Here is a 27,446-nt window from a genome sequence, read left to right as displayed (position 1 = left end):
ATCTAATACCCATCTCACACATTTCTATAAGCACACAAAGTGTATTAGTAAGGTAAAATCAGTTCAACAAATAACACAGCAAGAAGGTATTTCAGAATGCTCTATGCTCTCAGCTGAATAAAGTACCAAAGTACTTATTTCATTTTAGCTCTCCAACAGACACGTCAATTAACATACTGTTTCTACTCCTTTCTTAAAGACACTTGGATTAAGTACTAATGCAAATTTAAACAAGCCTTGACTACCACCTACCTGAACCATATCACTGAGCAAGTCCACGTTCTTGAATACTGTCAGCCAAAACTCAGGAATTCCTTTAGGGTCTTCTTTTTCTTCATCTTTTTTTTCCTCTTCAAGCTTGGCCTTCTCTTTCATTTCCTCCTTAATAAAAATATTAGTTTTTCTTAATTTTAAAAGAGTGTCCGCAAAGTTTGTTAGCAGTTTTATGGTGCTATCAGTACAGACTAAGTTTCATGTGCATCCTCCTTTAAGTAATTATTAAGAATTATTATCATTATTATAAACAAGCAATCATTATGCATCCGAATTTTTTTTAAGATTTAGTTACTGTAGTGAATCTTGTTTGATGCTAAAGCTTGAGATATTGATGAGAGCCAATTAAGATACTCACTGAAATTTCTTCTTCGACATCTGCTTTCCATTCACATTCTTCCTCTGTAGGTTCATAAATTGCATTGATGATTTCACTTCGCTGGAATATTAAACCAAGAACGTTTTCACATTTCCTAGTTATTGCAACCAGCAGAGTCCTAACAAATAAATCCCTAATCTTAAAGGTACACAATTAGTAAATACATTAACTATTTACCAAAACTTTTCTTCTGGCTCTAGAAGACAACTCAGCAGTTACAAGTTTTTCAACACACTAAAATAAGCACCAAAGCTCCAGAAAGGTTACCATACCATCTAACATCTGCTTAGTTAACAAGAGAGGCCTGGTACATTCAAGTGATTTCGGTAACCATGGTACAGACTGAACCTTTCTCCCCCTTAATCTTAGTTGATATTCACATGGATGGGGGAATTGTATCAACTGAATTGAATGGGCACATACGAGAACAAAGTAATTCAGAACATGCACAAACTTCAGTTTATATTCCCTTGTGTTTTAGCTAAAGCTTTTAAGTACAAATCAGATTATCATTAAAATACCTTGTCAAATAAGGGCTGATAGAGAGCAGCATACTTTCTTTCCAGCTCATGAACTTCCTCATAGAACTTTGCTTCTATCTGTGCACACTGAACTTGAAGGTTCTTGAGAGCATTCACACGTCTTTTAACGACTTTAGGCAAGCTGAAAAATTCAGTGACAGAACTGTTACTAACACTGCATTTTAAGCACATATTGACCCCTCCCTAACCACTCCCCTTGCAAGTTAACCAACTTGCATCAAAACAGATTTTATGCTCTGTTTTAAGCTTTAGAAAGCTGTACAAATCAAAACTATGACCCACTGCAACATGCGGATTGAAACTGTTAACACAGGCTTTTAAACTGAGGCTTAACCTCAGAACTGGAGTACTCCAAACACCTGGGTCAACCATGGGACAAACTTGTACAATAAAACTTCACACTAAAAACAAGTTTTACATTATCAATGAGCAGCATAGTAAATTCATATGATTGAGCACAATTAAGAAAGGTCTTATCACTAATTGGCTTGGTTTTATGAAAGAAATTTCAAGACAATTGAGTTATTCTTTGCTAACAAAGTTAATCGTCAACATTCACATTTTTCTTTCACTGAGTAAAGTGGCTGGTACTACTGTCTTCTAACATACTGTCAATCCCAAAGTGAGCCAGAACTGTTTTGCTAAATGAGCCACTATTATACACATGTAAAAGGAAGGCAATTAATGCAATCCTCATTATAAATACTTGTCAGCTACAACTCTTTACTAAAGTGAAACTAGTATTAATCTACTCTAACACAGACTTATTGTTAGGACAGAAAGTTACCTACATCAAGCCTACTGGTGAGATTCATGGGGCAGATTGTTGACAGCCTCTATTGCCTGTGAAGTGGGCCAAACCCCAGCATATGGCTACAGAAGATTACTATATTGAGTCCCCCATATTTATTTTATTTAAGCAGTTGTGTCACATTATTTAGAACACAGTAATAAGACAACTGCTTTTAATTGTCAGGACCAGCTTCAGGTTAGAGAAAGTAAACAAGAATGTATTAGCTTAGTTAAACACTGAAGGTTCATACTAAAGCTATCTTACCTCTACAAGGTAGGACAAGCACATGTTCCAGAATCCCTTGTTCACTTTAAAATGCAGAACCCTTCTCCCCAACAGCTTTATGCTCAACAAGAATATACTATTTCTGGTTACTAAGATAATATGCATATCACCATTAAATCAAGATTTCCCTTAACCTTCCAACTTGGGCAAAAGTACATCTGCTACACAAACTAGCAAATCCACTTAAGTTTAATCACGTATGCTCAAAGGGTTGATAGCATTCTTGACTAACTTCTGGAAAAATGTCAGAGTAACAAGTTAATCATTTGCTGTAATTTTATCTTCAAGTACAGTATTATAACAGCAACTTAAGTAGCAAGTTCAGATAGCTTAAAGAAAAAAGTGTTAAGGAAGAAAATTAATATGACCACACAGTTAAGTCATACAACAATCACCCACTTAATGCCACATGCATATATCTAGACTATAAGTACTGGTCCTAGCAACTGCATATAAAGCAATATGAAATTTCTAAGAGGTAGTGCCACACATGCAGCATGTCCAACACTGGTATGTCAGAGTAAAGATTTTAACCCCTTTACTAGAGAATCTAGAAGCTTTTGCATACGTTAAGGCTACATTTCATTACAGTCCATGCCAACTAGTTCAAATTTCACAATTTGTACATCCACTACTCTTATGAACCCCGTACTTTCAAAAAAAGAAAGGTAGTTTCACGAAAGAGACAGCTCTTACAAAGTAAATCCAAAATGGAGATCTGAACTGGACTGCACAAGTACAACAATGGCAGGTAAAACCTATTGCTCTGAATACAAGCCACTAGCAAGTGTTATGATCACACAAGAATATAATGTCCTGTGAGCTGTTAAGGGAAATTCTACTCTATGAAAGTAAGCGTCATTAAAATTATTGTGGCCAGGCACAGGTGAAGAGTAAGTTATTGAATAGCTGCCAAGCAATTAACAGATTCTGAGCCTGAGCAGACAGATCTTTTCCAGCAACCTGTTCAGTTTCCTACCAGCTTATGCACTCAGTTCCTTAACAGCCCACATAACAGGCTTTTAGGATCCTAGATGCCTGCTGACTTCTGTGCCATCTCAGTGTCTAGACTCTGTAGATAAATAAGCTCAAAATAATACTCGGGAAGACATGTAAGAGGCACCTGTAAAGCATGGTTAAGGCAGCATGAGTACGTTGATAAATACGCAGACTTTGGTTACATTTTCCACAGTTATTTTCGTATTGCATGTTAGGTAAGCGTTTGGTACAACGGCAAAGTTGCAATGCTTTTGTGATAGAAAATGCACTACTGTACTTGGAATTGATGAAGAAATGGTACAGTATCTTAGAGAGCAGCTGACTAGAAGAATGCCATGTAAATCAATGTTACCACTTTTGTTTGCTTCTTAGATCAAGGACCTGAAAGATTAGTAGAGGTTAATTAACATCTGTTGAAAAACAGAAGAAAAATATTGGGTACAGAAAGCCTGCGGTGTACAGTATGTAGTAGAGAAAGAACCTGGGTACCCTGAGTCCATGCTCTTTCTTGGGCCAGTATTTATTAGGAGGGCTGTAAACAGACTTTTCTCCCATGCTATCATCTGTAACAGGAAAATGGTCTAAGTAGCAGCAGCCACAATGGCTGTTCCTTAATAGCTGTCCCAATTCAAGTCAATAGTAATGTAGGACCCTATCAGAGCAAGACAGTTGTATGCTTTACAATTCCTTTGGATGTGGTGAAATGTTCGTACACAATCAGAAATCATGTAAGAGAGCCAGAAAATTCTGTTAATACAGATCAAGTAAAGAAAATTTTAGCAATAGATTGTTGCAAGTTTTGATACGTAAGGAAACCACATGAAGTACTGACATAACATTCCTAATTTTATTAGCTAATGGTTACACTCTAACCAAAACAATGACTACATTAGAGACACTAGGTCTCCAGGCATTTGTCCATACTTAAGACAACTGATGTTTCATGATTAAGGCAAAGCTACAATAGACATTCTAAGTAGCAGGAAAGTATCTTTTAAAAGTGTGCATATTGTAACTGCAGGGGACAAGGTCAGCCACTGTAAATATTTTAGCATTCTTTTCATAAAAGCCTAGATAAAAACCCTTCAATTCTGAGATGCACTACAGACAGACTATATTAGTTTTCCTGCTGTCTGGACAGCACAGTGGTTTATGACTATTAATGCTACAGACAATACTGTTCAGAAAGCAAAAGAACCATTTATACCACTCTGCTCATACTGAACAAATACTGTACCTTTCTATATATCCCGTAGATGTTCCTACCAGACCATCAAGTCTTTCCTGAAGGGCTGCAAGAATCTGAGGATTTTGCATCATCTGCACAGTCAACTGCCGAGCTAAATTAAAAAAGAAAATTAAGTAAGTGCAAAGTGCATCTTTTGGACTAATCTTGGAAAGAAAAGTTACTTAAATACTACAAAAGAGCAGTAAGTTACTATATATACACTTGTAAAAAGAAGCATAAGCCGTATTTCAAACACCTCTCCATTTTGGAAGCATGGATCAAATCCATCCTATTCTGAATATGGAAACAGCACCTGGATTAAAACGGCCACTACTCAGCAAGCTGAGCTTTTTTGTTAAAAGGAAAGGTTTTATATGATGTCCCTAAAACCATCAGTTTTGCCTTGACTGCTTTTAATTCAAGGTTATTAAGGAAACACAAGGTAGAAGAATTTGTGTTTTTACTTTAAGAAGCAAATACAAACTGGAATTGGGATTTTCATTCCATTTTAGGTAAATGGAAAGAAACAAGACAGTTTCAGACTTGGATTTAAAACTGCTTTACAAATCTATGTTTACCGATTTTTCCTGCAAAAGAATAAATTATTCATTAGAATAACCTGACACATTATTTACTACAGAATATCAGTACTAGGTCCTTGATGTCTATCATCTATATCATCTTTAGAAAGCACTTTGTCCAAATGTTCCAAACTATAAGGTAGAAGTACATTTAAAAACCACACAACTTCCTAGCCTAAGTGTTCTCATTATCCATATTAACATCAAGCCTTTTAATTCTGCTCAAAATCTGCAACTCGACCTGAAGAGATGAATTTCACAACTTCATATTTTTTAATAAGAATTTACAATCAGTTTTTATCATGCTGTTTTGCCTTCTTCACCCTATCCTCAACATCTACAGACAGGCAAACAAGTACTTTGCATTCCTTATAAGATACTAGGTTTATATAGCATTCTTCTGACACCTTCAAATTACAGCGAAGCTTTTGAATCCTTCCCGATACATGATGCTTTTGGAAACAGCATACCATTTGCCATTTCTATGCCCTTCACTACAGTAACCACACGTGAATGTCCTCGTCCACTTTTATATCCTAGCACTGAAATTACACACTGAAAAGTTACATTTCAAGCGACACCCAAAAGAGCAGCCTTATTTCCTCATGATTGCAATCAGTTTATATTTTAGCAGTAAAAGCTGTAATTACTTCTTAAAGGTACTACCTCACATGAATCAACACTACTCCTCTTGTCAAGGTATCTAGTTTTCTCTGGTCTTACTGTCCATTAGTCTTTCCTATACACTTGAAAAACCTACCCAGCTGTGCCACTGAAGTATGTTGCCAGTTATTCTTTAATACTAAATCAGTATACACATCATACACAAGGTATGCCAATGCCAACAGCCACATTCCCTCAAACTGAAATCTGACCACATACTCTGTTCTGCAAGTTCTTGGATCTGTAAACACTATTTCTTCAGAGGTCATTCCTAAACACGAGTGCTTTACCTAGTGTCCACAGAAACACCTTTGACATTTAAAAATAGAATTATCTAGATTTTTAAAAAGTACACCAGTAAAATCCAAGGAAAAATTGTGCATGAAAAAATACTAGAGAACTAGACAAGCAAGAACTACAGATGGAAAAGAACTGCATAACACTGTGTCAAGTTTCCCTACTACTAAAACATGTTTCTGGTCTATAAAATGCAATTTCCCTCCAAGATTCCTATAGTGTAATTTACCCTCAGATCCTCATCTAAAATAGCTGGGATTAATCACTAAAAATAAACATTATTCATCTCTAGGTTCCTTTGGGACACCTGAATACTTACTATTTAAGAAATTTTGCAATCTAGTTTTGAACACCTTTTCCAATAGAAATAGCAAAGCCTTTAATGACATCTTGAGCAAAGTTATCCTACTTTTCTTTAGTTATATTATTCTGTTCAAGCAGTCACATCATGTGGCACCATCAGTAGTCCATTTTATTGCAGAGATTGTAATTTCTCTTTTGGCTACCCACTCTTCATTCTAACTGTGCCCCCAGTCTTTAACTACAAAGCACGAGTAAGACTGTTCAGCGCAGATAAAACAAATATTCTGATATATGTTCAGGTTTTTTTGTTGAGGGGAAGAAAACAATTATTGATTTAGATAACTTTGATTATTGATTTAGATTTATTGATTTTAAGGGTGGTAACACTAAGCATGACATTTCTCCTGTACACAGTCAAACTCAGCAGCAAATTACTAAGCAACTGATCAAAAAATAAAAGTTACACACACAAGCACCTGATTTTTTTCTACCCAAAGCTTCACATTTTAAAAGCTTTTAACTGTTGTTATTTTTTAAATAATCTAGTCACATACCAACAATAATCCTTTCTTTTCCAATTATACATCCTCACAGGTGTGGCCAGTGCTACCTGAACTGGTAGTAACCGTGACTAAAATGAGTGACTGCAGACAACTAATAAAAAATAAAAATTAAAAAAAATAATAAAAATCACACAACTGGAAAAAGGGTCCTTGCTTCAGAATTTAAATAGTTGTGCATCAGTAGTTATGTTTTACCATTTCCTACTATTTTAAGCAATAAAATCCTTTTAAGATATTAATTAGGAAGCGCATATACAGCTGCTTAGAAACCCTTGTTTTCGATGTTACCTTTGCTGTTGGCATCTTCACCAGTTTCTTCTTCTTCTACTTCTTCAACATCTTCCATATCCTGTTGATCAAGTTCAGACTGTTCTTTGCTATTAGGAACATTCAATAACAGGATCAAGAAGTTAATTTCATAAAATACTATAATGATCTTAAAGGGCTCAAAATAGAAGATCATGTGGGTAGAAGCAAACTGTTGCATCAGTTTTGATCTATGACAAACTAGAAGTCTTAATAGTCAAAGCCAAATTTCTCTTTGTAGATTCAAGTTTCACACTCAACAATCTCAGAAGAGTTTAAAGAACTAGCAGCTTTCCAGAATTGTGAAGATTCCTTTTTACAAAATAATTCCTTCAGCTCCTCTCCATGTCAACAAGTCAAAGCCTTCTTCTGCTCTACACATCTGCTTTTTTAAGATGTGCAGGCCTTGAGAACTGAGGGTAGGTTCACCTAAACTGTACTTTGAATGCCACAAAATACAAGCATTTGAAGTATAGAAAAAACTACATACAGTGAAACAATAATAACAGGCAGTACTAACAGTTTTTCCCCTCCAGAATTTCAGCTAACATAGTAAGTTGACTAGTGCCTTGTCCCAGTTTTAGATTTGCTTGCAGTTAAGATCCCAAATCCATTTGGCATGAGCAGCTCAAGTTTTTCTCCCACATGCTATAAACTTCACATCTTGACAGTGTCAAAATCATTACCTAGACCCTGTCTGTCAAGTATCTAGAGATCAAAGCCATCTGAAGTACAGCACAGGACACAGAGCCTTGGTAACCTACAGATTTTACTTACTTGTCTATGTCTGCCATTGTCCTAGATTTCAAACCCTAGAGAAAAAAACAGAATGTAACAACAGCAGCATTAGACTTTACTTACAAGGTCTACAGGCAAATGTCATAATAGTAAAAAGGAAAGAAACACAAACCACGTCAGCTGTAAGAAAAAGGATAAATACATATTATAGTCTGAAGAGTGGCATATCTCCCATGCACTCTTTGAGCTCTCACTCTAAAGCATACAGTAATACTAAAAAGACCCACAAACTTAGTTCTGGTTTAGAACCAATGTATCTACTCAAATTTAAGTTCCTGCAAATTGCCATGTTGCATTTTGTATCATAGAGCTGTACTAATATCACAGATTGAAAACTAGTCCTGTCTAAGTTCAAAATCAAAATATAACCTGAGAAAAAAAATGAAGCAAAAAGGGTGCTCTTTGGTAACTGTTTACTCATTTCTAGCATGTAACTGCAGAGAGAGGATACTTACAGCTAAATTCATTTCTTTTAATACTAAAAGACACCTTTTTTGTGGATTTACTTTTAATCTCAACTTCACAAAACCAATCCAAGCAGCTCCTCAGAATATCCAGAGAATTGCATCATTTAAAAAAAAAAATTACGCCAGGCGCCAAGCTATTTAACATGACTAATTTCCATGTCCTGAATGATCAGAATTTTCTTAAGTATCTCAGTATCATCATAAACACATTCCAGACACAGTAACTAGAAACATTATATGTTGAGACTATTGCAAATCTTGCATAACACGAAGCACCTATTTCTCAAATGTATTACAAGGTAAGTAACATTTTCCACAAGCAAAACAGTACTTAGGAGTCTAGTCTCCAAAAAGATGTTTCAGGCGGCCTGAAGTCAGAGACAATACTATGCACAAGAAAACTGTCCCATTACTGCTATCTTAGGTCCAATGGCTCAGGAGATACCAAGTAGTAAGAATAATCCACTGGCCCAGGAAGCATGGAAACCACTGCTTTAGAGTCCCCATTTTTGCTGCTGTCCAGTAAGCTAAACAAATTCAAGTTTCCTTCAGGAAGCTCAACTCCTTATAATGCGTTCCAGTGAGAATTTTAGTCAAAGTGTTGGAGGTGTGAGTTCCAGAAAATACAAAATTTGGATTAGATCTGTCCAAAGTCTGTAACACAAGAGCACAATCCCAGTAAGATCAGGACATTAACAGTCAATATGACGAGACATGTTAGAACCTAAACTTCAAAATTTAACATCTACATTCTACATAGGTATAATCAAAGTATATTCTTCTGGCATCATAACTACTTCCCAACAATTACATGGGAAGGAAGTATCCGACATTTTCATTCAAGACCACAAATTTACAGTGCCAGTAAAGTATTTAGGAGACCGCACATAATCAAAAAGGTTCAATTCCCTAGTATGCAGAAAAACTACAGAACCAACTACTTGTCAATCTATTTCAGAAAAATAATACAGTATTTGCTGTCAAATAGAATGGCAGCACTACTGTAAACCAAAAGGTATCTAATAATTCAGTAAGTAATTGAGGAGTTCCAGCAACATTTTTGTCTCATTTTAAGTTTCTCGAAATTCAGATCACATTTGCCCATCTTGTGACTTCAGGTTTACACACGGATACAAGCTGCCTAGGTAACAATTCCAAAGAGTCTCCTTTGGATACCATTCTTAAAAGCTAGCATGTACTGAAGACCTATAGAAACTGAAAACATACAACTCACATTTGGATGCTTCCATATTTCTTGAGCGACACAACAATTAGCATTATTTCTGATTTGCAAAAGATTCTATCCATACAAAATACACCACTTTTTTGTTACACATTTCCTCTTAACTTGTTCTTCACGCAGGACCTTTCAAGGAAACTGGTAGTATCACTGTGCAAAAGAACAGGAGATGCACAGTTTACCTGCCCTTCACTCATTTTTATGCAAGCATGACAGACAGTGATCACATTCACAAACTATTATTGCTCCTTGCAGAGACCAACATTTCCTCTCTCCGTTCTCCCTATCAAATACTTCCATAAAAGTAGAGGCAGTTCTTTCAAAGGTGTGACCAGCAACAACACAAACTCTGTGGTCTCACCAAGCCAGTGGGCTAGATTAAACAACAGCTGAAACACCTTAGATACAGGTTTGCTGAAAGAGACCCAACTTCTACAGTTCATTTAAACATTCTTTTCTAAATGAGGACATGAGATTGGCTATGACCAAACTTTAAGAAGTATCCATCCCAACACTGGCCATTAGCAGATGCCTAAGAAAAAAGAGCAATGACATGGCAAGAATTCCCCCAGAAACTCTTCTAGCTTTCAATCATATTCAGAAAAAACACGCTGGCTCAGGACCTCACGTACTTAGCAACATCATAATAAAATAATTTTTTATTTCCTAAACTAGTCCTCATCTTCCCTGAAACCATGCAGGTAAGCTGATGTTATCACTCAAGTACCAAAGCACTAAAATCCTGTTTCTGAGTTGCAACATTCAGCTTGGAGATCATAACTAAGTCAGATTTTTCTACACTAGGCAACAGTGTGGCACAGGAAGTTTTACCAGCAGTCCATTCTTGAATTCCTCAGTCGGCCCTTGTTTTCATCATTTTGACAGCTACCTGTCATCAGCAACCTTCATCCTTTCACTGTTCACCCCTCTTTCCAAGATCACTTATGACCATGCAGAAGGCATTCATCTCATTACAGCACCATGTGAAAGTCCAGCATCTGCCTCTCTCCTCATTGCAACGGGCAGTTAACCACCCTCTGCTTCCTGGCAATCCTTGCAACCATTGTGTGTTTTCCAACTATGGCCCAGTTTACTCAAAGACTTTGAATAACATTCTTCAAAGATTTTTCTGAAATTAAAATAGCCTGTACCAAGCAGCTGTCAACTTCAGAGCCTCCCTCCGGTGTGTTCCTATCTGCCTCATCCCATTTTTCCTATTCTTGCATCAGACTTTTTCATGTCTCATCCTTTAATCTTCCCTCCACTTTTTACACAACTCCATATCAGAACATTTGCAGTTGGAAGAGTTCTTCTGCAAACTGAGGAGGTACTACTGTTTGTCATGACACTCATCTGCCAGCTCTAGACAACAGTTCTTGTATGAGGAGGCTACAAGGCACTATGCCAACAGAACTACATTGGCAGACATTTAGACTAATCTGTGCAACCCACTAGCATGCATATATGGTTGCATCACATTTAGTTTATTGTCATTTACTTAAACAACCATAAGCTTCTCTGCAAACACAGTACTACTGGTAAAAAAAAAACCTGTAGCAGCAGAAAGGCACTGAGAAAATGTATTCCTTAAGAGAAAACAGCCTCCACTATTTTTGCACAATGCCTAATACAAGGTCTGTCTAATACCCAGAGCTTCAAACACAGTATGTACCACAATCAGTAATACTGATACATCTTTGCAGTATTTATTTCGTAGTATGTCCCCAAAACTAAATCTTTGGATACAGCACTTGTATCACTCAGCTTCCCACAAGGAAGACACAGCTGTCCTTCCTGGTTTGTTTCATAGGTGCATTTAGGGATTGTGAACACCAGCCGCACCTTGGCACATGAGTGGCAAGAACCATTCACTGATACCACTCCTTGAAGAAGTCTCTGGGATATCCAGTTCCCCAGCTGTCAGTACAGGATTATAACAAACCTGGCTACAACTGGTGTGTTACCTCAAGCCTCAGAGTCTCAGTGTCCAGGCAACTGCTTTGGGCTGAGACACTACTCAGAATCTGGGCCTCCTGACTGCAAGAAAAGGCTTACGAATACCGATAAAGGTTAGCCTCCTCCCCTGTTCAAAAGCCAACAGGCAAATAACCTTCTTATTTGTAAAATATTTTATGTCCCTGTTACTTAAACAGCTACAGCCAGTAGCACTAGCATTATGGTCAAACACAGAGGTGCCCAGAGGCTTCACTTACGATGTTTTGCTGCTCACTGTAAAAATACACAGAGGAAAAGAAATAGTTATCTTATCTTTGCAGGGCTTTAAAAAGAATGCATAGGAAGTTCACGCTACAAAAAGGAAACAAAAGCACAGAAAAGCAATATACAGTGCAAGTCTTCTAGAGGCTAAAGTTTAAAACCTCTTTCATACAGGTAGTTTAAGCTTGATCACAAGCCTGCCCGCCATCACAAGAAACAAATTATTTTTCAAAATGTAAAGGTTACAAGACTGTTAATCCAGCACAAGCTTAGCCACAGTTCTGAGTGCATCCTGCAGAACTACCAAGAATTAGCTGAACTCCCTTAAAAACTTAAATCTTACCAAAACAGTAAAAAAATTTGCTATTTCCATGACGTTTAAAGGACACTTTACCTCTTTAATCTGTCATGTTTAAGAAATGCAGTTAGATACATGCAGAAACAAATAATGATATTGCCATGTGTTCATCCCGAAGTTACCCATTAGTAGGCTTTCAGTTTTCAGGGGTTATTGTTTCTTCACTAAGTAACTTTCCTCAAGTGAAGACAGAAGCACAAACTGTAAATATTCAGCCCTTCCCAGTCTTTCCTTTTTTCCCCAGTCTGCCTTTATCCACACAGAAACCAGTCTCAGTTTCCACAGCAGCACCAGCTATGTTACAGCTAGGACACAAATGCTCTGGTGAGAAGCCTTTCCTTTCTGGAGGTCAGCTTTAAGTGTCCCAAGTAAGCACACCGGTATTAGATTACCCTGACATCCGCTCGGCCTCAGGAAGACAGGTCACAGGGAGGTGAGTTAGGAGTTAGCTGAGGAGGCAAGACATTCCTGAGAGTTCTTCCAGCAAAACAGCAGCTTTTTTTGCACAAGCCCTAAGGCTGGCAGGCCGCCAACCATCTCAGCTTTGAGCACCTCTGTGGATACTGTACCACACATGGTACCCATGCCCTCCCTTCCAGGAAACACCATTTCCCCTTCTCTGGAGGAATTGCTCACACAATTAGCTTGCAATAGCAAGTAGAAGAAATTTCTCAAGTAATTCAGGGGACACAAACGGGCTTTTTGAGGATATTGGACCCAAACTACAGCCAAGCCTTGTTTACTCACACCTTTAAAAGAAATATACCCTTTTGCCCAAACTAATTTCCTCAGCAGTTAATAATTCAGAGCACTGCAAATAAGTCTGCCTGTCCATAAAATAGCATATCAGCCTCTTTCTGTCTCTGGCAAGCCTTGGGCAACTGAAAGCCATACATTAACAGAAAATACCTAAAACAAATGAGCCCTATGTGGGATTAAGAGGCTGCAACATGAGATAATAAACTAAGTGGACTAAGTCAGATGTCAGTGAAGAAAAGAGAGGTCCAGCTGGAGGACAGCTAGTTGTATAAAAAAATATCAGGATTAAATCCTGTAAGCTATTTGCAATGCGTGCAGAAACCAAAGGTGCCAGACAAATGACATCATACCAGCCAAGTTCAACTCTCACTACAGACTGGGAAACTCGAGAGGAATACATTCACTGAAAGTTACTTCAAACTGATGTTCTTGCCTAGCATTTCAGGAGGGCTTGTAACATTTTTCTTTACATAATCAGCATCAAAAAAAACCCCAAAATTAAAGTAGTAGTGTAGAGGTGCATCAAAAGATGCTCTTTGAGTGTAGATGTTCAAAAGAATTGTTTGGGGTAGTTTGCTCATAACCACTGAGAGGTTTGTAACTTTAAAGAGCTCCAGATGCTCAGCATAGTGCAGTTTCATTCACATCAATGTCAGAACTGGGTGAACAGTTTAAAAAGTGCACAGAACACAGCATAGTTACACACTCCAAATGTTTTGTTACTAAGACCTAAAAAAGCGTATCAATCATTTCACAACTGTTAGTAAAAGCTATGGTACCAACCACCAGGTAGGAAAATTGTTACATGAGAAAAGATCACACAGTTCAGTAGTAATTAAGAGAGCATTTAGCACCTCTTCAAAAAGAGCAGTTGAATAATGTATCAGATTTAAAAATGCCATCTCAAAAGGGAATCAAGCAGAAGACCAAGTGTTTCCTTTCTATTTCTGTGATCAAATTCATGAAACATCTATTATCATTAGCATGGAAATTGGTCATGAAACAAGGGAATATTGCACCTATCATTAAACATGGCAGCTAAGCAACATGTTACAAACAAATTATTCATATTACAGAAGAATATGCTGCCTTAGGAAAGCTGAAGGTAAAAAAAAATCTCAAGTTAGCAGGGTAGTCCTATGCTAGAACATCAAGATACCACATCTATTTGATGAAAGACATTATCAGTCACTGAACTCTCCAGAGACAATTTCCTTTTATTTGTGCCTCAAAGAAGTTCTGTTAACAAAAGATTTCTGACTGTTAATGTAGGAGAGCAAAAAAATTGACAAAATTATTTACTCTAGATTTGAAAATTTAAATTAAGATTGTCTGCCCAAATACGAGCACAAAAAACAAGAGTATGAAATAATAAATGAGATAGTACTAATATAAAGGCTATCAAGGTCTGACAAAGAGATTAAGGAGCTAATGGTCAATGGAAACAAGGAATCCAGGTTCCTCAGTACAGTGACAAGAAGGTGCCACTGGATCCTTGCAGTAACTCAAACCCCTCTGTTCTAGTGCAATTTATTGTGCAAGCACCAACTCATTCACTATGTCCAAAAGACATGCACAGTCAACAGCAGAAATGGGGATCTCTAGCAGAAGCCTGAGTAAGGTCTTCTGAACCAAGCAGAGAAGGCTAAGAAATTCAGAGGAGTAGTGGTGTTTCACAAAATATACTCAGAACTTTTAGCTACATGCAAGTGCTAAATTGACCAAGATGGGAAGCACTCACACCACAAGGGAGATATGCCCCCTTCATAAAGGGAACACCAAGTTTCTCTGCTGAAAGATGTTCCAGTCAGCTAAAGCAAATATAACTGGCCAATGCTGCTAGAAAAACATACCATTGTTCTTCCTTAGCTATGCATACCTCCTTCCCTTCATCAGCAACGTCTGAATGGCCATAAAGTTAAAAAAAAAAAAAGGTGCTAGGTATTTCTTTGTACAGGGCTAGACCTGCAATTGCATGAGTAACAGCAGGGTCAAGAGATGGAGGCTGCCACAGGCAAGTACCTTTTATAAGAACTCATGAATAGGGACAGGCAAGTTCGAAGTTACTGGGAAACTGTATGCTACATTTTACCTTGTGATAACATGGCAAAATTCAGAATCTGGCTGTAGAGAATAAAAACACTAATTCATAATAATGATGAACCAAGTAACACACCACAATTAATCAAAACTGTCTGCTCTCTCCCCTTCAAGTGGTATTTTTTGCTTTTCCTAATAACTCCTGAGGTAAAGGCACTAACATCAGCCATTTGCCAATGCAACTATTTCACTAGCGCATGCAGGCCTCTGCACAAAACATGTTACAGCACGAAAACACAGATTTTTCCACATTTCAACTTTAAAGTGCTCCACAACTTGTACGAGAACACCAGTTACATGATGGGAAAAACTCAAGTTCTCCAAAACAAAACAGAGTGATCATATATATAACTCAGTTACTAGTAACTGCAGGGCTTGCTTTCATTCCTGTGGAAACACTTTTTAGAGTTTTCCCCTTCACTACTATTCAAATCAGGAAATGAAGGTTCAGTCAACAAATACTGAACTCCTCTATTTTTGTAGCATTTTTATTGAATTTTAGGTAGTGCCTGTTTACTCTTACAGAAAAAAAAGTCTCCATAAGGAGAAGGAAATGGACTACAGAATTACAATTAAAAATCAGGACTGAATTATATCTGCACGTTTGTCTCTGCTACTGATCTGAGCTCCCTGATCATGTTCTAAAAATAGGGTAATTAACAGACAACGTGGCCTTTGTTCTGGATGCCAAGATTCTGTAGCAGAAAGCCTACCAATTTCTATTTAGAACAAACTTTCATTATTAGAAAAGTAATACAAAAGTTTAATTCAAGTCTGAAAAACCTAAACAAGGGCTTTTAAAAATATTTTAAACAATCAGTATAGCTTATTGAAGTTTCTCCTTTCCATCACTGATCCTGAAGAGCTGAAATCAAAATCTTCATATATAAAAATATATTTAAAACTTCCTAAGAAATTATTTCTCTATACAGTTCATGTTGGTACAAGCATTGACTTTGTTAAAAAGTGTCAAAGTAATACAAAAATTGTGTTTTAACAAAGTACTTCAGGCATCAGGGTACATTTTAAGTTTAAGAGATGAACTTGTGAATGCCACAACATCAAACAAAGGAAAAGAGAGTGCCAGTTGACTACTGAGATCACCATATAATCAAAGACAACCATACTGGCAGCTACACTGCTATCTGCAAGACTACAGCATTAAAGTTTTTATCCAATTTGACTTGAACATCTAAACATCCTTATTTGAAAATAGTTTAAAGAACACTGAAAAATGTGTATAGGTTTCAAAAGCATGTTTTTTTCTGGAACATCTGATGAATACTATATTGTAAGTTCATTCACTCCCTAAGAAGCAACTGAAATTCCTAAAATATATTTAGCAACTCTTTTGTTAGCTTCAGTTCAATATTTTTTCCACAGAAAGAAACCCATTACTAAACTGCAAACCTTAAAACATCCAGTCTTCAACTAATGAGCTAGTATTCACAATCTAACTTTGACATAATTTGGACACTGTTAGGGGTGAGATGTTACAACTGGTAGCAAGACCCAACAGAAATACACAGATGGTTTCAGTAAGTCACTTTCAAATGAATACAGGTGCAGAGTTTCAAAAGCATTTGTAAACATACACTACACCTGTAGAGAAGAAGTTGAGCCAAGGAACTTGAGCCTTATTTACAAATTGAGATTCATAAACATTTTCCTGTGAATTTCACTCAATCCCTAATGGTGAAGAAGGTGATAAAAGACTCAAGAAGCCATGTCATGAAGATCCCACCAGTTCAAAAATAGCAAGCATGTTTATGATATTACCAGCTTGCACACTTAAGGAACAGAACAAAGCACTTATACCAGCTCATACTTAATCATCCAAAGTCAAGATAAGTAATTTCCAAAACTGGAGTATCACAGAATTAAGAACTGCTTAAAAGGGTGATCCAAGTGAGGCAAAATAGTACTAAAATCTAAAGTAACATATATTAAAAGAGGGAATTCAAACTAATTTAGAATACAAAAGGTCAAAAAAATTTCTGTGCAAAGACATAATTGCATGCAGCCCACTGAAGACTTCTACTCAACATGGCAGAAGCACTCAAGATCTGAAATGAATGCCTGATGACTAAAACACACAATGCAAAATACAATCATTATACACTTCAGTAACATATCCTTAATAAAAATACCATATTCACTGCTGAACATTGCGGAAGAGAGGAAATAGATCAGTTCAGGGCCTAGCAACATGAACACCAGAGGAACAGAAGCAGTTTAAATCTGAGATTAATAGCATGTGAGAGCTGAACAATGAGAAGTGACATAAAAATACCTAAGTCTAAAGGAAGTTCAAAAAGAACTGATTATAAATTGATTTGTATGTAAAAATAAAACAACTAATTGTTTATGTCCCCTCCCATGTGTGTCATCGTCCGTGTGTCCCCGTGTCTCCCCCCCCCCCCCCCAACTTAACCTTTCAATGCTTAAGCCAGGTTTTTATCTAGAGACAGAACTAAAAGGAAACTTTCCCTCATGGGCAAGTCATCCCACACATAATGTGAAAGAACCGCCCCTCCTTCCTTTGAATCATCGCATATTAAACAACATCTAAAGTAGTGGACTGAACTAATCTTCCTGCAGATGGTCAGAAAAGACAATGAGCATTTACGATTCTAACCTGGGTCTTAGAAGCCTGGGGGTTTATTCCATTCCAGACTTCAGGCACCTGCTTAGTCTTAATCAGACTGCACCTGCACTCTTAACCAGTATTTCCAACACTTAAAACCATGAATAATTCTGGTACCTCTCAGGTTTTGGGCAAGGGTTTCTTTGTTGCTTGGTTTGGTTGTGATTTGGATGGTGGTGGTGGTATTTTTTTAAAGAATAAATGTCAAATCATCAACTGAATGCTTCACAGCTACAGCTACATCCAGGAACTAAAGTTTTCATATCTAAAAAGCTGCTTTCACCTTTTGATTATAAAAAGTCCTAAGCATAAACTGGTAGTATTTTGTTCTAAAGTCTACAAAGACAAGGTGAAACAGCTGATGTGCAACTGCCTAATCATTACCACAAGTTAAGCTTTAAACTGAGACATCACCATTGTAAATTATGTTTGTGCAGATGTACATTTAAGCACACATTCAGCCCCCAAATGCACCTGTGTTTTCCAATACTAAAATCTAAACAGTTTCCACCTAGGAAAGATCTCCAGTCTAACCTTTGACAGTGGTTAAAATGCTGATAATGCTTTGGTAATAAGCAAATTCATTTAAAAGATTAATCTTTAGGGAGAACATAAATTACTTTCAATCTTAAATTATTTATATTTTAAAACTAAATATAAAGTATCAAAAGTAGATTAGCAAGGTGGTCTTTTTCTGAACACAACTGAAGTTCTAGTCTGCAACATATGTAGTCCTCCTGAAAACTTAAGGTCAAAGTTATCTCTATATACATGAGGCCATACTCACAATTAAGATTTTTTTTTTCCCTTTGTATTAACTTTGTTGAGTGTAGGAAGTCCTCAAAAATCTCATGCATTTTTTCTAAATAGCTTAATTTTTCAGAAGGTCATCAAATGAATCCCCAAGCAACTTCTGTGATGCCTTCCAGGCATGTCTAGTTTTCTAGACAAATACATTATGACACCAGAACTACTCTCCAGATTAACAATGTTAGGTGATGAAGAACTGCACTAGCCTCTGAGCTGAGGATCAGCTAGATTGAATTAACTTTAATTATAATCACTTTTGAGCTCAAAGTAATTTACAAATGAAAACTGACCTATAAGCATTAAACCCATCATCACAACTGTTCCTCAGATTAAACACGACTTGTACAATGCAGTTCTGCTCTATCATTTACTACCTGCTTTCCTAATGAGAAGTTAGATGGAATGCAGTCACCTAGACCAGAAGCTAACTCAGAAGACTCCTCAGCTCTAGTAAAATACAAGCAGCGTTAAAGTCTTGTTTCTACCTGCAAAGTACTGTCTTCTGTATGGGGGTGCCTACTCGTACCACACAAATATCAAAGCACTATCCAGTTAATGGAAAATCCCAGAGCTGAAGTTCCACTAATGTATATAGAAATGCAGAAAAATGAACAGGCATTTAAAGAACACCTGCATCTCCATTTTCTGCAATCTGTCCAATTCCTGAAGTTTCCCAAAGAAATAAGAATCAGACTTTTAGTTTGAGATACAGCATGTTTGCAGCTGTGTCACAAGAATCTGAATGCGAACTGGGTTACAGCCATATTAACAAAAAGGTGTAGATACCATAGATATGTTCATTACACCCCTTGGTCTACTGGAACAAACCAGGTTTCACCAGAGGATTCCATCAAAAATTCAGAATAGACAATGCTTGTCTTATTTCCGCTACGATTTTTCACTACTGAAATTCAAATCCTCAAGCTCTTTCATTCCCCAAAGGAATATAATCTCTGCCACAATGAGTGTTACAATTACTTCAACTTTTAGGAACTAAGTGAATAAACAGACTTATACCAATGCGACTAACAGTACAGTAAGCCAAAGTTTCCTTGAAAAATCTGGAGTTCCATATTAAAGAACACAGTCTCAGCCTGGAAGACTCGGGTGTCACTCAGGGTTGTGGAAACTCTCGTTAACAAAGCTTCATGACATACACACCCACAATGCCTTGCTTTCAGTTTCACTTGTGCACACATGTTTATTGTCAGTTATGCAAGAAGCCAAGAAAGAAAACAGACCACCCATTTCCAGGGTGCTCAGTAAGCAGATGACCATAACAAGGAGCCTGCTTGCTCCCAGGAACAGTTTGAGGGAGGCAGGGAGTAGATGAAGCACAAGGATGGCAAGAGCATTACTGTGCTGGACACACACAGCACTACAGCAGATCCAGCGCTTTTGGCACTTCCTGTAACACTGGGCTGGCTGCACAGATGCAGCACAGCACTTCTGTGCACTTCCAGCAGTCCCAACACTCACTTCCTAGCCCTGTGAATGTCAGGGAAGGACCAGGGGCTCTGAAAAACTCCAGGTCTACCACCTGTGCACAAGACCCTCATTCTACAATCTTCTGTCCTCAGAAACTAGAACGCATGATATGCAAGACCTGCCACAAAATACAGAAAAAGTGGAGGGGAGATTGCTAACATATACCACTCTCACAAGAGTAAGTGGGCCACACAAACAGAAGTTGAGGTATCAATGGCCTATTCTAAGCACCTATATCAATGTTTCTTTCAGGTACCTGAAGCCTGAGTGGCCTAGACTTTTGTCCAGTACAGAGACATCCAAGTCACTCAAATTTCAGTGTATGTAGATTTCAAATTCCATTTTGCCCTATGAATTAAGATAACTTCTGGATTTACAAGAGACTGGAAGCCATCCAGCTTGCTTCAATACAAGTACAGTGTCTTTCTCATTCTTTAAAGCGTGTATCATTGTAAAATGGGCACAGCAGGACAGCTACTAACTAACAAGCTACTAACTAACAAGCTACTAACTAACAAGCTACTAACTAACAAGCTACTAACTAACAAGCTACTAACTAACAAGCTACTAACTAACAAGCTACTAACTACCTAGAGCTGTACACAGCCTTAGATCTTCTCTTATTTCATGACTGAAATGAAAACAATCATGCACTATTGCCTGCCTGATAAATGTAACATCCACCAGTAGATAATAAAATCCCCATAGAGGGGGTGAACAGAGGAAAGTATTTGTCATACCTTGCACACCCTGTGTCCACCTTCTCTTACCTTCTTCAAAGGAGCTAGAACACGAAATTTAAGTGTCTCCATAGGGCTTCAAACACAAATGGACGTGCACAAAACTGCAATGTGCTTGGAGATAAACTGTGGAAGATGCTGACATATTATTACTATGCCACAGTCACTTGAAAAAAGATTTGTGTTTTCTTCTGAAAGCAAATGGGGAAGGTTTTGTGTTAAATATTGAAAGCCTCATAAGAATTGGCGGCGTAAGTCCCCTAAACACCCAGTGTGGAGTAGGTGGAACATGTTTTATAGGTAAATAGATCTGCATGAACGCTACACACAAGCCAATACTTCCAGCTGTAGTTACTAGATCTTTCAGGTAGTTTCTTAGCCTTCCTTGATGACAGACATCATGCACCTCTTGTACTACTGTGGACAACGGACGCATCTCCAGTCAGGCGGAAAGCAAACGCCTCATTTTGGGAGACAGCAGCTAGCAGGCACCCAGAGAAGCGACACATCGAACTCCAGAAAAACGAAAAATGCCCTTTCCTGAGACAGGAAGCAAGAGTTGCCCGTCCCCTGGCTGTGTCTCTGGGTCCCCCTGCCAGCAGCGAGCAGCACAGCACAGCCTACCCGCGGCTCTCCGCACAAGCCGGCGCACGGCGCGGGAGCCAGCACCAGGCCACAGCGCGCTGCCATCCGCCGCCCACCCCTCCGCCATGTGCGCATTCACCGCCCCCCCCGGCCCTGCCTGCCCGGCGCTCGCCCCCCCTCACGGCGGACGGACGGACACACACACCCCCACCCCCGCTCCTCCCAGTGCGGCTTTCCGGCCTCGCCGCCCTCCGCCTCCCCGGCAGCGCCGGGCGCGCCCGCGACGGCCCCGCCGCCGGCCCCACTCCGTCCCCACGTGTTGCCGTGCAGACCCGCCTCCCCTCGGCGCCGACCCGAGCCGCGCGGCCCGGCCTAGCCCGGCCCGGCCCCTTCGCGGGGCTCGGCGGAGAGACGCGCGGGAGGGGGGGAGGGGGCCGCCGGGCAGCGCCGCCGCCGCCCCGCGGGCCGCGAGGGAGACGCTCAGGCCGGAGCTGGCACCGCCGACCCCCCCAACCCCCCACCCCGCGCCCAGGCGGCCGAGGGGCCCCGCTAGGCCAGGCCGGGCCGGGCCGGCACCCGCGGCCTCCTCGCGCGGGAGCGGGGGGCCCAGCGCCCCCGGGCTCGCTCCCCCCGCACCCCCCCCAGCCCCGGCGGCGGCGGCCGCCCGCGGCCCCGCCCGGTACCTGCGCGGGCCGGGGCTGGCGGTGACTCAGGAGCGAGGAGGAGGCGCCGCGCGGCTGGCGGTAAAAAGACCCGAGCTCCCGCCGCTCGCGCTCATATAGAATTAACGTCACCACGTAACACCCCCCCATACACACCCTCCCCCGCGCGCCCCGGGTCTCCTGGCAACGCGCGCGCGCGCCAGCCCTCGCGCCGGCCGCCCGCCTCGGGCACGCGCCGGCCGTTGGGGCCTGCCCGGCGGGCGCCCTTCCCCCGCTGCCGCCGCGGCTGGCGGGCCGGGCCGGGCGGGCGGGCAGGCGCAGAGGGAAGGTCCGGGCGTGTCACCCCCCGGGACGTGTGTCCTCTCACGTACCTCGGGCTGATTCCTCGTCCCTGCCGTGTGCCCGAAGGGACAGGCGCGCCGGCGGTGCCCCACGCGTGGGTAGCACCCTGCCAGCAAACCCACCGAGGCGCGGGGACCGCCCGGCCTGGGCGGAACTGTAGCACCCCGGAGCTGTGGGCCCGCTCGGTGGGCCACAGCATGGCGCAGAAAGCACCTCCTCCGAGGCGGGAGGGTGGCGGGGACGAACCTGCCAGGGAGTCGGGATGTACTGCTACCCCGACCACCTCAGCGCTGCTGCTTTGAACCTGAGCTGGGAAGGTTTCTGAAGGCACCCGAGCAAAACCAGAAATTACTCAAACAGGGAAACGCTATTCACACAGGCTACAGGCACCACGAGACCGCAGTCAGCACTAGCTTACCTTAAAAGACCAGGCTGAAAACCATGGTGGTTCAAACGCTGTTTCATGAGTTTCGGTCGTTTGTGCCTTGGCCAGGACGGACAGCCAGAGGCAGCGACAGCTTCAACCCTCCCATTTTAACTTGCTGTACTTGCCTGCCAGAGACCTAAGCAGCCTGGTTTCCTCTCATGCCTGACTGCAAGCTCCAAGTGAAGCCTTTCCTAAAACTGATTGCTTCCTAGGGTTTCTCTCCCGTACACATGGTCCTGAGTAATAGCATGGAGCACACTTGAAGAAGACATCTGCGATCTACACTAAACTTACGGAAACGTAAATGTCTGAGACTTTTAGCTCCTCATGGCTGGAATGAGCCAATTATTTCAAACAGAGGCAGATGGTATGGACAGACACATGGTGTGATGGTGTGAGAGCTATTTGCTAAGGATATATCACCAAATATTGTATTATTTACATTTTAATAAATTCTTGCATCTAATTGTCTAAAGCAATCTGTGGTCTAAATGTAGCTATTTAAATAATGGAACTGACAACAGAAAGCAAAAGCAGAAGAAAAAGTGGTGGATTTGCCTAGTATCTGCAACTCAATCTATGTTCAGAATAAGCAAAAGATAAAGGATCCTGCTCTTCACTGTATGGTGCCACACCAGTTTTGTTCCAGTGTATGGCAGTAAACTCTCAGCCCCCAAAAGCTGTGATATCTTTGTGATAAAAAAAATCCCATCTGCAAGACAGAAGTTATGTAGAGAACTTAAGGATGCCCTATTCCCCAGCACATTGAATTCTGGGAGGTGGGCTTTTTTATAACATGCAATTTAAAATAGCTAGAAGCTGCAAAAGTGTAAGGAGGCAAAAGAAAGATCCAGGCAAAAGGTTGCACAGCATAGTTCAAGTGTAAGAATTAGGGAGAAACAGGGATGGAGATGTTAAATGGTTCTAAAATTGAAGTTCCTGTAGCCCCCTCCCTTGCAACCCTCAGATTTTAAAATTGTGCTAGATACTAATTTTTTATTTATTTTATCCGAGGTGTCTGGTGCTTGGGAATATGAAGAGAGCAGAGGTGTACAGAAAGCATTTGATAAAAATGACCAATCAATTGGAATTTATCGCAACACCAATTATATGCTGTTGCAGATGTTCTCTTTATTCAATCAGCTAAAGTGGCAGTCATCTGTAAACAAGTGATTCACAAGGCTGCAGCTAGCCTCGCTCGTCTTTCTGAGACCTGGCGCCTAGCAGAACCCCGAGGTGAGACCCAGTGACTCTTATAGAGGAGTGATGTACAGAAGAAATGAGATGTGCAGAAGCCAGCAGTGTCAAGTAGAGAGTAAGCTCGTCAACAGTAGGGGCCGAGGAATGGAGACAGGTCTAAGCAGGTCTGAGCTGGAAGCATACCTCTAGACTGGAGGGAAATGCCTTTTCATCCAAAATTCACAGATGTCTTTTAGGGGTTTTGCATGGGTCAGGTAAGTCAACCCCTTCTCATGAGACAAAATAAAACCCAAGTCCTTATGCTATGGCTCTTTATCAGTTTTTGAAGAACAACAGTTATAGAAACATTTTTCAGTAAAAAGCAGTTTCTGTGAACAACTAAGTAGGAAGGGACAAGGGAGAGGACATATGGACACCAGTCCTGCTTCCACACGGCACCTGCCATCACACATGTATGGAAAGAGGAAAAGACAAGCCTATTTCTTGCAATATGTGAATTGTATCCACACGCAAGCTCTCTAATTTAAGTTGTTTTGCTGTCAAAATGGTTCAACTTGTCCTGACATTTGTGCAGTCATGACAATGAGACTAAAGAAACTTTAGACTCGAGTTGAAATTAAACCTGTACTTGAGTTTTAATGGCTGATACATTTTTCTTTGCTTTGAATTTTCATCTTCCTGTGTGTTTCCCATGCTTTAGAGCATGCACGGCAACTTTTAGCTTCAATCTGACTGGATAGTTGGAGCACTGCCTTGATGTTGCACAGAAAGTAAAACTAACACCATTTTTTGAATAATGGGAGTCAAATCAGCTGGGAATGCGTTAGATACCGGCATAGGTATATTTTCTTCATAAACGTGTGTTATTTTTCAAAATATTACATCTTGAAGCTATTTTAAAAGTCTTAAAACGTGTGTGTAAGAAATGTACAGGTGTGGTCACTGAATGTGCAGAGACACAGCATTTTCTCCAAGCTGCAAGAGGTTGGTAAGAGACACTAGCAGAACTGCCCTATGGCATAGAAGCCGGGGCAAGTCTCCTGGGGATACTGACTTGAGGTCAAATTGCTGCTCCAAATCAGAGGAAGAAGAGTTTGAACCAGGTCCCTCGCATGCTAATTGAGTGTCTTACTCACAGAGCTATTAAATATCAGGGAATCTGACCTCTCCCTTGCGTGCACAGGCCTTATCAGCTACGCTCACTTTTGCATCCTTCCCCCCACAGCTTGCATCACTGACTTGCACGCTGACTGTAGAGGGAGGCTCAGGCGGGGACTATCTCCAGGCAGAGGCCACGAGGACACTCAGGGATGGAGTACAGGCCTAGGTTTGTACGTGGAGGGGCCTGGAGAAGGTCAGGCACCATTGCAGAAGGCTAAGCCAGTATTTCTGTAACAGTCTGTTGCAACAAACATGTTTGGCACTCACATCCAGGCTCTATCTTCCTAAGCACAGCATGCATCCTGTGTGCTTGAGCGGCATTCAGGCTGCAGCTAAGCTAAAGTGACAGTGCTTTAGCTTAGGAAAATGTGTTGGTCATGGAGCTTGGTATGCTTGCTTCAGATCAAGAACTCCTCTGTGGCAGGCGATTCACTGAATGTTTAAGCTGCTTTCAGGCCCTTTGCACTGACAGAAGAATGCAGAAGGTCCTTGGTATGGACTTGAATCTGATTACATGAACACCTAGACACCCCTTCCGAGGACTAGGCATGCTTGACACCTATCAAAGGCTCAGTTTTACAGGACCTGCTCAGCACTGCAAACTTGCAGTGTGTGAAAAGCTGTGACCACACATTCTTTTCTGATCATAGCTGATTTCAGATCAGCTCACCCCTGACTGTTTTCCAAAGTACTTATTGCTCAAGGTTACCCTCTCCTGAAATCTGCTGGCAGTGGTCCTCACGTGAGCACTGAGTTACAACAAGGAATGATATGAGTGCTTCTCGTCTGCTTCAGTCTGTGGTAGCTGGCTGAGTTACAATCACTATGGAAGTTATCATCAGTCACCGAAAATGAGAACACTCTCACTGAACTATTTGCAGAGTAAAACCCCCAAGGTTCCCCAAGTGCCACAAAGAGATGCCTTTTCCTCAGTACGGTTTCAAACCGCGATGCAATCCTGTGCGGAAGTACTAGGTTTACCCGTACACAATGAAAACAGTGAATCTAGAGTATTCATTTTAAAAGACTGAATTGCTTTCTTGTTGCAAAAAGCAATTCTTTCAACTCTTACTGAATGATTATTCCAAATTACATGGCTAGCCAATGAATGATACAGTGCAGAGCTGTTGTTAGTTCTTCCACGTATTGTTTACTTTTTGAGGAACTACTTGTTTTCTAAAGGAAAGTACATCATCCCAGAAAGCAAGTCATAGTTTATAAACAGTGCTACAGACAGCATAGAAAGTTCTGCTGAACTATCACATGGCAAATCATGCAAATCCCCGTGTAGAGCTGAATGAACACCTCTCACAGATTTCTGTTTTGCACTTGCTCCTGCTTTTGTGAAATGAGAGCAAATTTTCCCTCAGGGAACACATTTGCAGACAGTGGTAGCAGCAAACTAAAGAAATAGTGTGTGTAACCTTTGAGATACTGTAATAAAAGACAAAGAAAAATGACATGGTTTGGAAAAAGTAAAATACTGAAATGTGATTATACACTTTTTGACATAATAAACCTTCCACATCTTTCATTTCTCAATATTTTTAACCCTCCAGGGACTAAATCGTGACTCTTGTCTTACATTACAGGGATTGCTCATAGATACAGAAGGTATAAACCAAAGGTAACAGAAAAGAACCCAACAAAAACAACCGAGGGGAGAAATGAAGAAAATAGGGATACAGTGTAGAGTGATAAACTGGGGGAAAGTCAATGATACAGGTGTATTGAAATTGATGAAGAAATGGATGTGCAAGAACTTTAGAGGTAGTACAGAAGTTAAAATCTCAAGTACGGTGCACTTGGTGGTTTTTAGGGTCATTGCTTGGGGCTAGAACTCACTGCAGGTTTTTTTTCTTTAAATATTGCTCTTACTGTGAAATAATTCTATTGGAAAAAACCAACTATGCTAACTGAAATATCACTGTAGAATAGACTTTAAAGAAGCTGTATGTGGAAACCAATAAATTATTAAATTATTACATTAGAACAAATCTTGTTATATAAATTAGTTAAGTCATGAGAAAAAAAGACATTAAATAGAAGAAGCTGTGTCTCTTGTAGGGCCTGCAGCTGGTCCTAATGTATCTAACTAACACGACAGTAAAACTATATATAGAGGGGTCCTTGTTTCTAGTATTATTGGTCACTTCACATGATAAAATAAAATGCCATGAAATTTGATAGTTATAGTCAAGGGTTTTGCAGTGGTCTCATAAGGACGTAAGTA

At 40.2% G+C, this 27,446-nt stretch overlaps 1 protein-coding gene across 3 annotated transcripts in view; it reads right to left on the bottom strand.

Annotated features, from left to right (window-relative positions):
• Window positions 1-22,559, bottom strand: part of NAP1L1 (nucleosome assembly protein 1 like 1) — a 31,620-nt gene extending 9,061 nt beyond the window's left edge. Inside the window, exons 1-7 of one of the 3 annotated variants that reach the window (XM_074827206.1) lie at window positions 22,455-22,559; window positions 7,990-8,024; window positions 7,195-7,283; window positions 4,509-4,611; window positions 1,174-1,315; window positions 632-712; window positions 253-381 (exon numbers count right to left, since the gene is read on the bottom strand). In XM_074827206.1, the coding sequence (XP_074683307.1) occupies window positions 253-381; window positions 632-712; window positions 1,174-1,315; window positions 4,509-4,611; window positions 7,195-7,283; window positions 7,990-8,006 (561 nt within the window). In that variant the 5' untranslated portion in view covers window positions 8,007-8,024; window positions 22,455-22,559. Of the gene's footprint in view, window positions 1-252; window positions 382-631; window positions 713-1,173; window positions 1,316-4,508; window positions 4,612-7,194; window positions 7,284-7,989; window positions 8,025-22,104; window positions 22,310-22,454 lie in introns of those variants that run through there. The other 2 variants (XM_074827203.1, XM_074827205.1) reach the window with 2 other exon arrangements.
• Between the last annotated feature and the right edge of the window lie 4,887 nt (window positions 22,560-27,446).

Source organism: Strix aluco, chromosome 5, assembly GCF_031877795.1.
Source record: "Strix aluco isolate bStrAlu1 chromosome 5, bStrAlu1.hap1, whole genome shotgun sequence".
NCBI lineage: Eukaryota > Metazoa > Chordata > Aves > Strigiformes > Strigidae > Strix > Strix aluco.
The sequence above is the reverse complement of the archived record's forward strand: the minus strand, read 5'-3'. Positions and strand labels throughout refer to the sequence as shown.